Source organism: Camelus bactrianus, chromosome 4 (assembly GCF_048773025.1).
Source record: "Camelus bactrianus isolate YW-2024 breed Bactrian camel chromosome 4, ASM4877302v1, whole genome shotgun sequence".
Classification (NCBI taxonomy): Eukaryota; Metazoa; Chordata; class Mammalia; order Artiodactyla; family Camelidae; genus Camelus; species Camelus bactrianus.
The window spans coordinates 76,078,173-76,090,942 of NC_133542.1; the positions used below are offsets into that span (position 1 = coordinate 76,078,173).

General features: G+C 63.3%; 1 protein-coding gene across 6 annotated transcripts in view; it reads right to left on the reverse strand.

Annotated features, from left to right (window-relative positions):
• VAV2 (vav guanine nucleotide exchange factor 2) overlaps positions 1–12,770 on the reverse strand; it is a 168,233-nt gene that overhangs the window by 17,196 nt on the left and 138,267 nt on the right. For all 6 annotated transcript variants that reach the window (XR_012506627.1, XR_012506626.1, XM_074362617.1 and 3 more), the window contains exons 9-17: positions 11,252–11,351; positions 10,244–10,339; positions 9,530–9,598; positions 7,889–7,975; positions 5,513–5,598; positions 4,620–4,752; positions 2,684–2,793; positions 1,406–1,507; positions 914–1,002 (exon numbers count right to left, since the gene is read on the reverse strand). Coding sequence is in view for 4 of the 6 variants with exons in the window: in XM_074362617.1 (XP_074218718.1) it covers positions 914–1,002; positions 1,406–1,507; positions 2,684–2,793; positions 4,620–4,752; positions 5,513–5,598; positions 7,889–7,975; positions 9,530–9,598; positions 10,244–10,339; positions 11,252–11,351 (872 nt within the window). In the remaining 2 variants the exon portion in view is untranslated. The remainder of the gene's footprint in view (positions 1–913; positions 1,003–1,405; positions 1,508–2,683; positions 2,794–4,619; positions 4,753–5,512; positions 5,599–7,888; positions 7,976–9,529; positions 9,599–10,243; positions 10,340–11,251; positions 11,352–12,770) is intronic.

The window sequence follows — 12,770 nt, forward strand, 5'->3', positions numbered from 1 at the left end:
AGGAACCGACAAACTCCTACTCTGGGTGGTGGTGCCTTGGGTGACAAGCAGGCCTGACAGCTCCTCGTCTACCTGGAGCATGTTAAGCCCTCGATGAGTACAGCTTCCCCGAGTGTGGACAGAGGCAGAACAGCACCATCTCACGGGGATGTGGGTGCCTCGCGGAGAGCCGTGCCGACCCCCCTGCAGTTGCCCCATCCACCCGGCTGGTGCCCCCAGGATGAAGCCACAGTGCCCGCGCCTCACCAGACCCAGGGCTCAGCCAGACCCTGACTGCAGCAGCTCTGAAACCTTTCAGAATCATCTCAGATCTTCTGGCTGCCGGTCCAGCCGCCCCAGGCTGGGCACCCACCCCCAACTCATCCCCCAAACCAAGACAATGCAGAGGGGTGTTGGCGCCGGCGAGGCAGGCAGGCTCAAGTCCCTTCCCCTCCCCGAGCTCAAGCACATGGGTGAACGTGGCTGCAGCTAAACAGGGCTGGGCCTCTCCAGGTGCAGGAGAACCCCAGGGTGAGGTGTTTCTCTGGGATCGGAAACTGCCATGCAACCGCCAAGAACGCTCTGTGTCCTCTGCGTGGGGGGAGACTCTAGAGGCTTAAGGCTGGAGTGGGGCAGGGGGTGCAGAAGAGGCAGAGACAAGCCAGCAAGGATCGAAGTTAGGAGGACTTTGGCATAAAGTCCCCACACCTCCCACCCAGGCTGGGTCTTTTGAAACTGTGTGACCCGGGACAGGTGTCTGCCCTTCTCTGGGCCTCACTATTCCCATCTGGTCTCTGCCCCTTGGGGTCACGATGGGAGAAAGGAGAATGTGGGAATGCCGCCAGGGCTGGCAGCGGGGAGGGATGGGACCCTCAGCTCAGGACCCGGCCCTGGGCGCAGGGTCCATGGGCAGGGTTGGGGGGCTGGTACTCACTGCTCTTGCAGGGGGGGGTCACTTCCAGGCACTCCTTGTGCGCCCCGACGCCACACTTGGTGCACAGGTAACCCTGGTAGAAGGTGCCTCTGCACCGGGGGTGGGGGGCAGGTGAGGCAGACCGCCAGACCCGCCCTGCGTCCTGCCCCACAGAGCACCCACTCCCCGAAGCCTTGGTCCCCCAGCACCCCCACCCTAATGCGCAACCTGGTGCTAGCTCTCCCCTCCAACAGTCCCCGGTCTGGCTTTGCGGCCCCACACAGGGGTTCCTGGGCACCCACAGGGACAGTCACCTCCTCTCCCGGCCAGATCCCAAACACCTGAGGGCTGGCTGGGTCCCACAGCAAGGGGATGTTTCCCCAGGTCCTTGGGGCCCAGCACGGCACCGGCCTGGGCGGTCAGCGGCAACGGGGACGCAGGACAGCCGCAGAGCTGGGCTCCCGCGGGGGCCGGGAGGTGGGAGTGGGTGGGGGTGGGGCAGGAGGCCCTCACCTGAGGAACATCCTGCAGGCTTTACAGTTGGTGGTCCTGTCGAACGTGTACATCTGGAAGCTGTGCTGGTTGGCGTTGGCTTTGTCGGGCTTGATGTTCGACCTGACGGGGGGGAAGCAGATGCCAGGTTCCCTGAGCCCCATGAAAACAGTGAGCCAGCAGAACGGGCGGGGCCGGGGATCGGGGGGGGGGGGCAGGACACAGAGCCTGGGTCTGCCCCGGCTCCCGGGCAGACCCGGGGGGGCCCTAACACCCCGGTGGGATGAGGGTCCAAAGGGGGCTGGAACATGGACCTGCACTGGCATTCGAGAACCTTCCGGGGGGATGGTAAGAGGCTACGTCTGGCTGGGCTTGGTATGGGTGGGTGCAAGCATTTGTCAAGAGAGCAAACTGCACTTAGAATTTCAGTCCGCAAGCTTGAAATGTTAGCATCCGAACAAATCATGAGCTGGAGTTCCCCCTGCAGGGCACCCCGCAAGCCGGGGGACGGGCACCGATGTCTGCGAGGCGCCGAGAGGCACGTCCGCTAGCAGGTGGCGCAAGGGCTGGGGACGGTGTGTGACAAAGGGCAGCACAAGGTGGGAACAGAGGAGTCCGGGGCGCTTACTGTAACATTCTTTCAGCTTGGGAAATACCTGACAAATTTCATAATAGAATCTTTGGGAGGAAGCTCCAATCCTGGCAACCCCTGGGGCCCACCGCCAGGCCGCCACCCATTCTGATGGATCCCAGATGTGACCTCCCAGCAGCCCCTTGACCTGCCCTCCTTTCATCTCCATTTCCCCAGGAAGAAAATGCCAGGGAGGTGCAGGCACCTGCCCAGCGGCCCCAGGACCCTGCCGCTCTGGCTTCAAGCTCTGATGTGTCTGGGGACCCCGGTGATCACCCTTCTCTGCTGGACACACTGGGGCTCCTCCTACATGGCACGGACAAACAACTCTGAGGCTTTCCCCAGAAGGTGACAGTCCACCAGCCCATAAGGCCCCGAGGATCCAGGTCATCACAGGTCCACCTGGCACCACGGCCATTCCTGGCCACCCACTGCTCTGCCAGTTAGCTGAGCGAGGCTCAGCCCCAGGGGCAGGGGACGGCTGAGCCAGCTTGGGACAGGCTGTGGCAGATCAAACAAAGAGGAAACCCCCGGGTGGGGCTGGCGTCACGGGGTGGTGAAGACAGGCTTGGTCTCCGGTGATCTGAACCACCTCTCGTCCGAGAGGCTCCCTGGGCAAAACCCAGGCAGGGCACCCACCCCCGTAGCGCTGCCACCCTCAGACTCACATGGCCATCTCAAACTGCTCCATCCACTTCCTCTTCATGTCTTCCGTCTTGCAGAAAAACTGGAAGCCCTGCTTTCCTTGAAGGTGAATTAGATAGAAGCCGTAGGACCACTGCAGGAGGAAACGGGACACGCTGGCCACAGGCACGGCTTCTGGCACGTGGACGCGTGGACACACACAGTCGTGCTGGGGCCCGTGTGTGCACGTGTCTGTGCATGTAGTCGCGCGTGTGCACGTGCACTGTACGTGTGTGTGTACTCGTGCCTGCGTGTGCACACGTGCCTGTGCGTGCATGTATGCACCCCCTCTATCAGCATGTCCCGGGACCACCCCCTCCGAGGCGTGTCCTCAGCGGAGGTCTCTGCTGGCGCCGCCAGGGCCCCCTCTCGTGATCCGTGTTCGGGAGCTCACCGGGGCCCTTCCAGGATGCCGGCCCACCCACTTTCAGTTCCTAAATGTGTTGCCAAAAACCTCACTGGTCTCAGGTAGGATGACAGGAGAAAAAAAAACAAAAAAAAAAACCAGGAAGAGAAGACCATGGCCCCGGGGAACCGCAGCGAAGCCGGCCCAGCTGCCCCACCGCTCAGCCACCACCAGGCCTGGCCATATCCCGGGGCTTCCCAGGGGGCCCAGAAAGAAGAGTTTGGAAAGTCTGTGTTGGAAGCGATGCAGGGAAAAAGGATGAGAGAGAGGGAGGGAGGGAGGGAAGAAGAGAAGACAAAGGATGCAGAGTGAGAACAGACAAACCCTGCTGGCTAGGAAACCACCCAGATCCTTCACCCCGGGACTGGGAGCGGGTGCAGCAGGAGGGAGGGCGGGCCCTCACGCCACTCCCCTCCGTAGTGGACGCGTCTGTTATCACGAACATGTGTCGCATCGTAATTCAGACACTGAGGGGAGGATGGAGGAGGAGGAGGAGGAGGGTCACCAGCCCGGCTCAGGAGGCGAGGAGGCGGCGAGGACAAGGGAGCGAGGCGCTTACCATTTTCCCATGAGACTAGGAAGCATGAGGAGAGGAAAGGAAAAGGGGAGACGTGGTCACCCAGGGGCCTGGCCCAGCCCGCGGTGGGTCCCGCAGTCCAGGGCACCGCCCACCGCCCAGTGCCCCGGGATGGGGCGGCCAGGGCCAGGGCCTTCCTCCAAGAGGGCCAGCTGCCAGGGGCTGAACTCGGAGGGCGTGCTGTGCATTTGGCCCCGGCCTGGGAAGTGGCCTCAGGTCATGCCTCCGGGGCCCTAGTGGCTTGTTCTGAACATGAAGGTCGGGCGGGTCACCCCTAGTAGCTCTTCCGGGTGATACCTGCATTCTACCTGTAAGCGTGGAGTCCAGGGTCTGAGATTTTTAGCACATTGGTTCCTGGCCCCCACACCTAGCCCAGGGCTGCACACAGTAGGTGCTCAAGCACTATGTGCAGAAGTCTCTGCAGGAGCAGGGCTGAACGGGAGAGCACGGAGGCTCCACCCACAGCAGCCACGGCCCCGCCCTCACAGCCACGGCCCCACCCCCAGCACTCACGGCCCCGCCCTTAGCAGTAAGGCCCCACCCCCAGAGGCCACAGCCCACTGGCTGGACATGGAAGTCTGACAAGCTGCAGCAAGGCTCACCCAGAGCCCTCCTTCAAACCCGGGGAGCAGCGGGAAGGTCTGCTTGCTGCAGGGGCCCCCGTGGGCTGGAGTCAGCTCCAAGGCCGGGCTCAGGCCCGGCCCTCACCAGAGACCTTGGGCCGGCCCCTCAACCTGGACGCCTCAATGGGGAGCTGTGATCCGGACCCCCCCCTCCCCCGGGAAGGCTCAGACAAGGGCCAGGAAGGTGCTGGGCCCGGCAGAGCAGGCAGAAGGCGACTGCCCCGCCTGGCCACCCTTCCTCCGGCCAGCCCCGGGCTCCTCCCTCGGGGGGCGGCAGCGCCGGCCCCGCGGCCCCACCAGGAAGCCGGGCGCACCTTCTTGACGTCCTTGTTGTTCATAGGGTCGTCGGTCACCTTGTGGAAGGACAGCTCGATGACCTCCTTCAGCTCGTAGCTGTAGCCCCTCCTCTTGCAGACGATGACCACCTTGTCAAACAGGAACAAGTACCTGGCCCGACAACAGCGCGGCCCGGGACCCGTCAGCACGGCCAGCGCCACAGCCAGCGCGCTGGGCTCCGGGGCCGCGCGGCAGCCGGGCAGCTGGGTGGGCAGCGGGAGGCTGCTCCCTGCCCAAGCCCAGCCCTCCCCCTCTGCCTGGCCCACTCGGCGGCTGACTGACCGACCCCTCAGCCAGGTCTCGGCTGCCCAAATGCAGCTCCTCCAGGAAGCCCTCCTGGGCTCCCAGCCCCCAAGGCCCAAGCTGCACATGGGCTCCTCCACTCCCCGCTGCCCCAGCTGGCCTCTGACGGTCACTGCCTGCTCACACGCCCAGCCGCCGCTAGACTGGGAGCCCACGGGGGCAGGCTCGGATCTGCTGCGACCCTGGCCGTGGCCCCTGGTCTCACACGTAACAGGTGAGTGTGGGGGACCAGACACGGGCTGGGCCAGCTCGTCCGTCGCCCGCCGGCACCCCGCGCAGTCATCTGGCAAAGAGCTGACGCGGCCACTGCATCTGTCCTGGCTCCCGGGGGCCCGGGGGCTCGCAGACCGGGGCCTCTGGCTGCCCCCCCAGCCCAGCCCAGTGCGGGCTCCGGGCAGAGCAGCCCCAGGGCCTGACCTCGCTCACCGTCCCTCTCGCTAAGAATGAAGGAAGCAATTAAAACAGAGCGACACAAAGCCGAGTCCACGGGAAAGCTGCTCCCCCACCCGCAGGGGAGTGGGGTGCCTGCCTCAGGGGTGCCGCCCAGCCCAGCACCTGCTCTGCTCACCTGTCTTGCTTGGTGTGGTTGACTATGGACCGGACCTTCAGTTCCCCGTCGATCTTCGGTCTGCCAAATTCCTCCAGTTTCACTTGCTGGAAAGAAAGGGGAGGCTGTGAGCCCCAGTGCCAGAGCAGGACCCCCAGCCCAGCCCCTACACAGAGAGACAGGGCAAGCAGACCCGCACCGGGGACCACTTCCCGCAGAAACCGAGGGCGGGAGCTCTGCGATGAGCCCAGGGGCCTGGCTGGCACTGAGGACGAGCAGGGGCAGCAGAGGATGGGGAGGAACCGGCCCCAGAGGCTCGGCACCTGCCCCCCAGCCCCACTGAGGACTCCCTCCGGCTCTGCGGCAACAGAGAGCGATTGATGGTGTGGGTCATGTTAAACAGGCCACTGTTGTGTGGAGCCCAGAGCGGGAACCTGGTAGGAAAAGCCAGACGCCCAACTCCGAGAAGCCAAATTAGAAAGAACAAACAGCGCCTATCAGATGGAGCGGGCGGGGGCGTGGGGGTCCTGCCAGTGGTTCACGGCCACAGGACGAGCCTTCAAGGCAAAACCCCCTCTCCAGTTTGCAGAGACCTCATTTTCGTTTTCCGCCTGGTTTCTGTCTCCGCTCTGCTTTGATTCAGAGAGATGTCCCCGAACACGTCCCCTGCACGGTCTATGCAGACATAACAGGAAGGGGGGACGCCCCAGGATGCTGACAGGCCGGCCCACTGGCGCTGTGATGGGGGTTCTCAGCATCTTCTTTTGGAGTTTTCTGCATTTTTCAGAAGCTGCCAGAGCATGACTAAGGGCACAGCTTCGGTGTCACAGAGGGAGGGGCCAGCGCCCTGCTCAGGGACTCGACTGGGCCTCCGTGTCACATCTCTAAAGTGCCGAGGAAAAGTGCCACCTCCAGCGGCTGGGACAGAGCCAGGACAGGGTCGGGGGAACGCTGCAGGGCTGGACCGGGTCGGGAGAACCCGGCGGGGCTGGGCAGGGCAGGGCACCTGGCCGCAGGGCTGCGCCACGCCTGCTCACCTGCTGATTTCTTTTTGTTATTTAACGAGCAAATGTTACTCATGTATAAAAACTAAAAACAAAAAGGTCTTCATGTTACAAAAGTAGTGCCTAGCATTTAGAAAACATCTGACGCCCAGTGAGAGGAGAACCCACAGCCCCAGACCCCACCAGGCACCAGCTGCAGCAGCCTGGGGCGCAGCCATCCTCAGCCCCCTCTGCACTCTGAAAGGAAACAAGAATGGGGTCGGGACTTCATGCTGTTTGGCAACTCTTTTCTTTGCTGGGGGACACGTCACAAACGTCCTGTCTGGGCGCTTCTGACCCTGGTTAGGGGGACCGGGCCAGGGGGCGGCCCCGGCATCGGGCCCCTTCGCAGAGGCTGCTGTGCTGACTTGCCCTTGACGGGGATCCGCTTGGACCCTGTAATTTCAGGGACCAGAGAGTGAAAATGTGTGTAAACCAATGGTTCCCGTCCAGGGGTACTTCTGCACCTGGGGAACATCCGGCGATGCCTGGAGGTGTATCTGGTCATCACCTGGACCCCCGAAAGGTTGGGGGTGCTAACAGCACTAGTGGGCAGAGACCCCAGGTTTTGCTCAATAGCCTACAAAGTGCGGCAGATGATCCGGCCCCAAAAGTCAACGGTGCCGAGGCGGAGAAACTCTGTTTAGATGTTCGGCAGATCCGTGAGAAGTGGGGACCGGTTGGCACGGTCAGGGAAGTTGTCTGCCTCCTGGGATGGCCCTGCAGGACACGGTGGCTCACCCAACACCCCAAGGCTGAGCCTCTGATGGACCAGGCTGGGGGCAGGGTCCCGTGAGGTGTCAGCCCTGCCTGCTGGCGCCCAAGGGGGAGGGGAGAAGCCAAGGGCAGCTCCCAGGCAGGGTGACCAGACCCTCTCCGTTGTCCCTCCTGGGACAGGAGTTGTGAGTGGGCCAGGGGTCCTGGACCAGAAGGAGCCTCCCGCCTCCCCGGGAGCCACATCCTCCTCCTGGACCCAAGAAAGTCTGGTCCAGGCCAGGGAGGGAGGGCGGAGCTGCCCTTAGCCCGAGGCCACCGCTGCGCTCAGGGCGGGCGGGAGGGCTGAGGCGCACAGCCGGCGGTCCGAGGTCAGACCCAGCCCCAGAAGCCGCTCCGGGCTCTCGGAGGGCAGCGCTTGGCATGGCCCGCTTGCCTCCCCACCCGGGATGGACGGAGTGGATGGTCACCTTCTGCTTATTCAATATTGCGAAATTTTAAAAAATACGTATATGTGGTCTTCATACAACATGATGTAAATGTGCAGTCAAATTGTAGTAATTCCACCTGGTAAAACTGAAAAAGGAAGTACGTGTATACGGTCTTAATCTTCACTCTTTGGGGAGTCAGCCGCACTCACCAGATTTTCTATAGAGTTCTGAAATTCGCTGATTTTCTTCAGGGTCTCCTTGTCCCGCTTAACTTCGTTTATGTACATCGCCAAGTCCTGGAACACAACAGGGGTGGGCCCGGGTGAGCACGGGGTGAGCAGGTCTGTGCCGGGCGGGGCGGGAGGGGGCTCAGCCCCCAACCCCCACCACACCTGTCCAGGGGCGGGGCATTTCCAAAGCACCTTCCACCGTCCCCAGAGGTGGCGGGTCCTGGAAATGGCGCAAGGGTGAGAAGCATCACCTCACTGGACAAATGAGGCAGGAAAGGTGACACCCCAAAGCTGCACCCCATCAGTGGGCCAAGAAACCCCGTCTCCTACAGCAGCTCTCCACCCCTTCTAGGGGGTCCCTTGCCCCTTTCTTGACAGCGCAGTAGACTTGGACCAGCCCACTTCTTAGCCCTCAGGAAGTGGGCATCCCTCCCGGAGTCTCGGCATAACTCAGGGACCCTGTCTACCCCACCATCCACACACTGCAGCCTCCTGCTGGCCACCAGGGGGCACTGCCCGCTGCAATCCAGAGGGTCGAGTGGGCCAGGCACCCAGTGTCTGGAGTGGAGTCCCTGAACCAGGCGGAGGGTGGAGGTGACATCTGGCTCCAGCCTCCCCTCCAATGCCTCCAGGTGGTCCCCATGAGGAGCCCACAGGCAGGGCAGAATCCGAGACCCTGAGGCACAACATTACAAGATGGGCCTAGTGAGCTATCCAACCACCGTGGCCTCCGTGGTGGTCCAGGCCACAGGGTCCACACACGGCTGGAGTGAAGCTCTCCAGGAGCACAGGGCCACTCCAAGAAGCTCTCGACACAGACCACTGAGCAGCGGGGGGACGGAAACCAGAAAGGGCACAATCCTGGGAATGTCACTTTGCAAAGACCGAGGTGGCACAGGACGTAGCTAGGTGACAAGGACAGGATCAGCCTGAGCCAACACACAGGTGGGAAAGGACGGAGCACATTCAGGGGCTGAGAGCGGCCCAGCTTGCCTGGGAGGTGGGGCAATGGTGGTAAACACAGCTGCAAAGCCGGCACCAGCACCTGGGGGGGGCCTGCTTGCGGAATGAGGAGCCTGACTCAGTGGGCAACGGGGAGCCACAGAGTGTTCTTGAGCAGAGGAGGGACGTGAGTTAGGCTCTCCTTCCAAGGGGCTGAGCTGCACAGTGAGCTTCCAAGGACAGAGGTTTGGAGGGCAGAGGCGGTGTGGCTGGGGGTGGCGGGCATTCCAGAAGCAGATGCTGCAGCCCGGGGCCATGGGCAGCACCGCGCCAGGTGGCCCAGAACTGAGTCCAGTGCCCGGGTACGGGTGGCGGCCCTGGCAGACGGTCAGGAAAGCAGGAGGAAGAGCGGCCCCGGTGGAGTCACTGTGGGCCAGGCGACATCAGGAAGAGAGCCGTTGCGGCAGCCCCCCTCCACCCAGCCTCCGCCCTTGAGTGTGTCTCACCCACCTCCCTGCCCCTTGCCCTGCCTCTTGGTGTCCCAGGAAAATCTACGCCTACGGTCACGAGGTAACGTTGTTAGCAAGTCCAAGTGCTGCCGACGACGGCGGGCCTGGCGCCTCCCGCCCCCAGCTGGCCCGCCCCCCCCCCCCCCCCCCCGTCCGTGTACCCGCCCACCTGCATGGCCTCCAGCGCTTCTTTGAGCTGCTGCCTCTCTGGCCGGTCGGTGGAATGGCTCAGAAGTTCCTGGAGGGGAGAGAGGGGACTTACGAGTCACCACTCGGGGGTCCTGGTCTCTGCCCGCTCCCCCACTCAGCACCGGGTGTGCATGCAGAGCCGGGCCCTCGGGACGAGAGCCCGCCCGCCCACCCAGGATCTGGTCCGGCTGCCCAAGTCCAGCAGGCACACAGCCAGCGCTAACCCAGGGGACACACCGCTGCAAGGTGACGTGTCCCCAACTCTCGTGGACAACGGAAGGGACATTAAGACGATGTAAAGCAGCGTGCTGAGACGGTAGGGGGCCTGCTGATTCACTGACGGGCTTCGCACGGCTCCTCGCAGAAACAACTGTCCGCCCTACAGGCCTGTCTGTCCAGAATGACTCTATTTCCATGGCCACCAGGAAGCTCGGGGACTGGGTTCAGTGATCAGCTACGGCTCGTATTCCCGGCCTGGTGACACTTCTGTCTCCTTCCAGTTCTTCTGCCCTCTTACTGACTTGAATCATAACTTCCCTTGTACATTCGCTATGACAGACGTTCACGAGACACCCGAGCGCTGCCCGACCCTGACACGCGTTTCAGTCTTCACATGCGGGGCCCGGACTGTCTTCCCTGAGTGGCCCCCGCAGCCCTGGAGGCTGCCGGGCCCTGACACTCTGGCCGCTCTCACCTTCAGGAGCAGGTGGTATTTGAGGACCCTCTGCATGGGCACCACCAGCAGGTCCTGCAGCTTAAACTTGCCGTCCTGGACCTTCAGCGTGCATTCCTGAGGGCCGGGGAGCAGCAAATGAGTTCAGAGCTCCCTGCCCGGCAACGCCGGGCCCCAGTACTCCCGACCCCAGCCTGGGGAGGCGGGGCCGACCCAAGCCCAGAACTTGGCCCCGGCATCTGGGCCTTCCCCGGGCTGGCTCCCGGAGACACGCTCCCAACCAGGTGTGTGCAGACAGGTGGACGGGGGCCGGCTGCCTCTCACAGCCTCAGGGGTTTGCAGCGGCCACGTGGGGTCTCCGGGATTCTGACTGACCCCTGGCCTGGGGTCTACCAGAGACACTCGGGAAGCCAGCTCACTGAGGTGGGCTGCCCTCAGGGGCTCCCCACTGGTTGCCTGGACACAGGAGCACCAGGCATCTCCAAGAGGGGGCGTCATGCCCAGCATTCCTGGAGCAAAGGGACGTTGCACCAGGGTTCACTCTGGAAACAGTCTGGCCAAACACCACATGAGAAGTCCAGCGTCCGGGGGCAGCCCGGCTGCCCCAGTGAGGGGCCTGGAGAGGGGCTCACGCGGGAAACTCAGCAAGGACCAGAGTCCAGCCCTGAGCCTGGGGTGAGGACACAGCAGGGGTGGGAGGCTCTGAGGCTCCCAGCAATGTCCGTTACCTAGGGCCCCCTTGGCGTCCCAGCGGGCCCGGGTCAGGGGTCAGTCGCAGTTCCTCACGCAGCTGGACCTGGTCCCGGGCCCTGCCACCCCCGCACCCCAGGGACTCAGGCTGGGCCCTGGTCTGGGACGGTGAGCTTCCCCTGCCCACTCCCAACCCCAACAAAACAGAAAGGAAAAAAATCATCTCCAAAAACATCTACACAAAAAGTCACATCACTGCCCCGTCCCTACCTTCCCACGAGACCCCCAAGAGGCCAGAGCACTGGAAAGGGCCAGGGCCGGGCCGGGAAGACCCATTACCTCGACTTTTTGTCTGAAGTCCTCCCTGCTGGCGAGGAGCTGGTTCAGCGTGTTCTGGGCGTGCTCCATGTGGCTGCAGTACTCCCCATAGATCAGGAGCCTGGACGGCAGGGGCGCACACACAGACACACACACACACACACACACTCGTCGTGAGCCCGCTTTCACCGCAGGCTCTAAGCACAGCAGACGGGTCACTCCCCGTGACAGCTCCCCACGCGCTCACACATTTGATGGTTTTGTTCTTTCCTTGTGGCTGCCTCCCTCCCTTCCCGAAATACCGCCGGCCTTGGAGGAGGGTTGTCAAATGCTGGGATGGAGGGCACCCCTGTCCTCCCCAAACCCAAAGAGAGACCCTTCTGTGGTTCTGTTTCAGGTCAGGACCCGCTGTGGGGATGCCATCCTCAGCCCCGCATCCTGACCCTGGAAAAGGCCAAGCTGGAGAGAAGCCCCCTTTCCCAGGCGGGGGGACCTCAGCAGGCTGAAGCTCCAGCCCACACACGGGGCATGAAGGCCCGTCCTGGTGGCCCCTGAGCTGACGTGTCGAGGTGCGGGGACCCTGTGGGCCCCTCTTGCTTGCACCCGGCACTGCTGCCCTGTGCCTGGATCCTAGGCACCCGCCTCTCAGAGCAAGGTGACGTCAGCCCCAAGTGTCCCTCGGCACCTGGGAGACGGGTACGTCGGCGAGGGCCTCGGGCACCCAGAGGAGCCGTGGGGAAGCCGCCGCGGGAGCAGGTGCTCTCTGTGATCCAGCCCCGCCTCCCCCTGCAGGCTCCGCTGCATCCACTGCATCCCGGTCTCCCACCAGCCATCCTGGGTCTTATCTTGTGCTGCCTCCTCCTAACCCCCTATTCTCTGTCCCCAACTGGGCGCACGACCGTCCCCCAGGGCCCACAGACGGGAGCCCCCAGCCCCAGGGCCCCAGCGCTCTCAGGGCCTCACGTCACTAGCCTGAAACTTCATCTTCGAAAACCCGGTCACCCGGCTACAGAAGAGGCCCCTGCAGAAGAACCAGGCCGGGGACGCCTCCTGCGCTGGGAGCCACCCCGACCGGATGCTTCACACACGACGTCATGACTTCACCCCACTTACAGACGTGGGATGATGAACCCCACTCTCAGGCGAGGAAACTGAGGCCTCAGTGAACTTGCTAAGAGTCCTCAGCCAATAAGGGGTGAAGGTCTGGCCGCCAACGCAGCCTCACCAGGAGGCCAGGCCATGCACAGGGATCCCAGTGACAGGAACCTGTCAGATGCCAGGTTATGCTGCGTGTCAGCACACGTCTGGAGGCCGCCCCCAGCCCGGCTCTGGGAAGCTCGGGAGAGTCTCTGGGAACAGGCCCAGATGGCCTCAGGGCCGTTTCTCTGTCCCCCGTGGACGCAGCTTCACCTGGGGGCACCTGGCGAGGCACGCGGGGTGGGCAGTCGGGCCTGTGCCGTCACTGGCTTCACTTTCCAGGGGGGGATGGTGCTCCAGAGCCTCCTGGTCTGTGGGAATCCCTGGGGTCTCCCCACAGGGC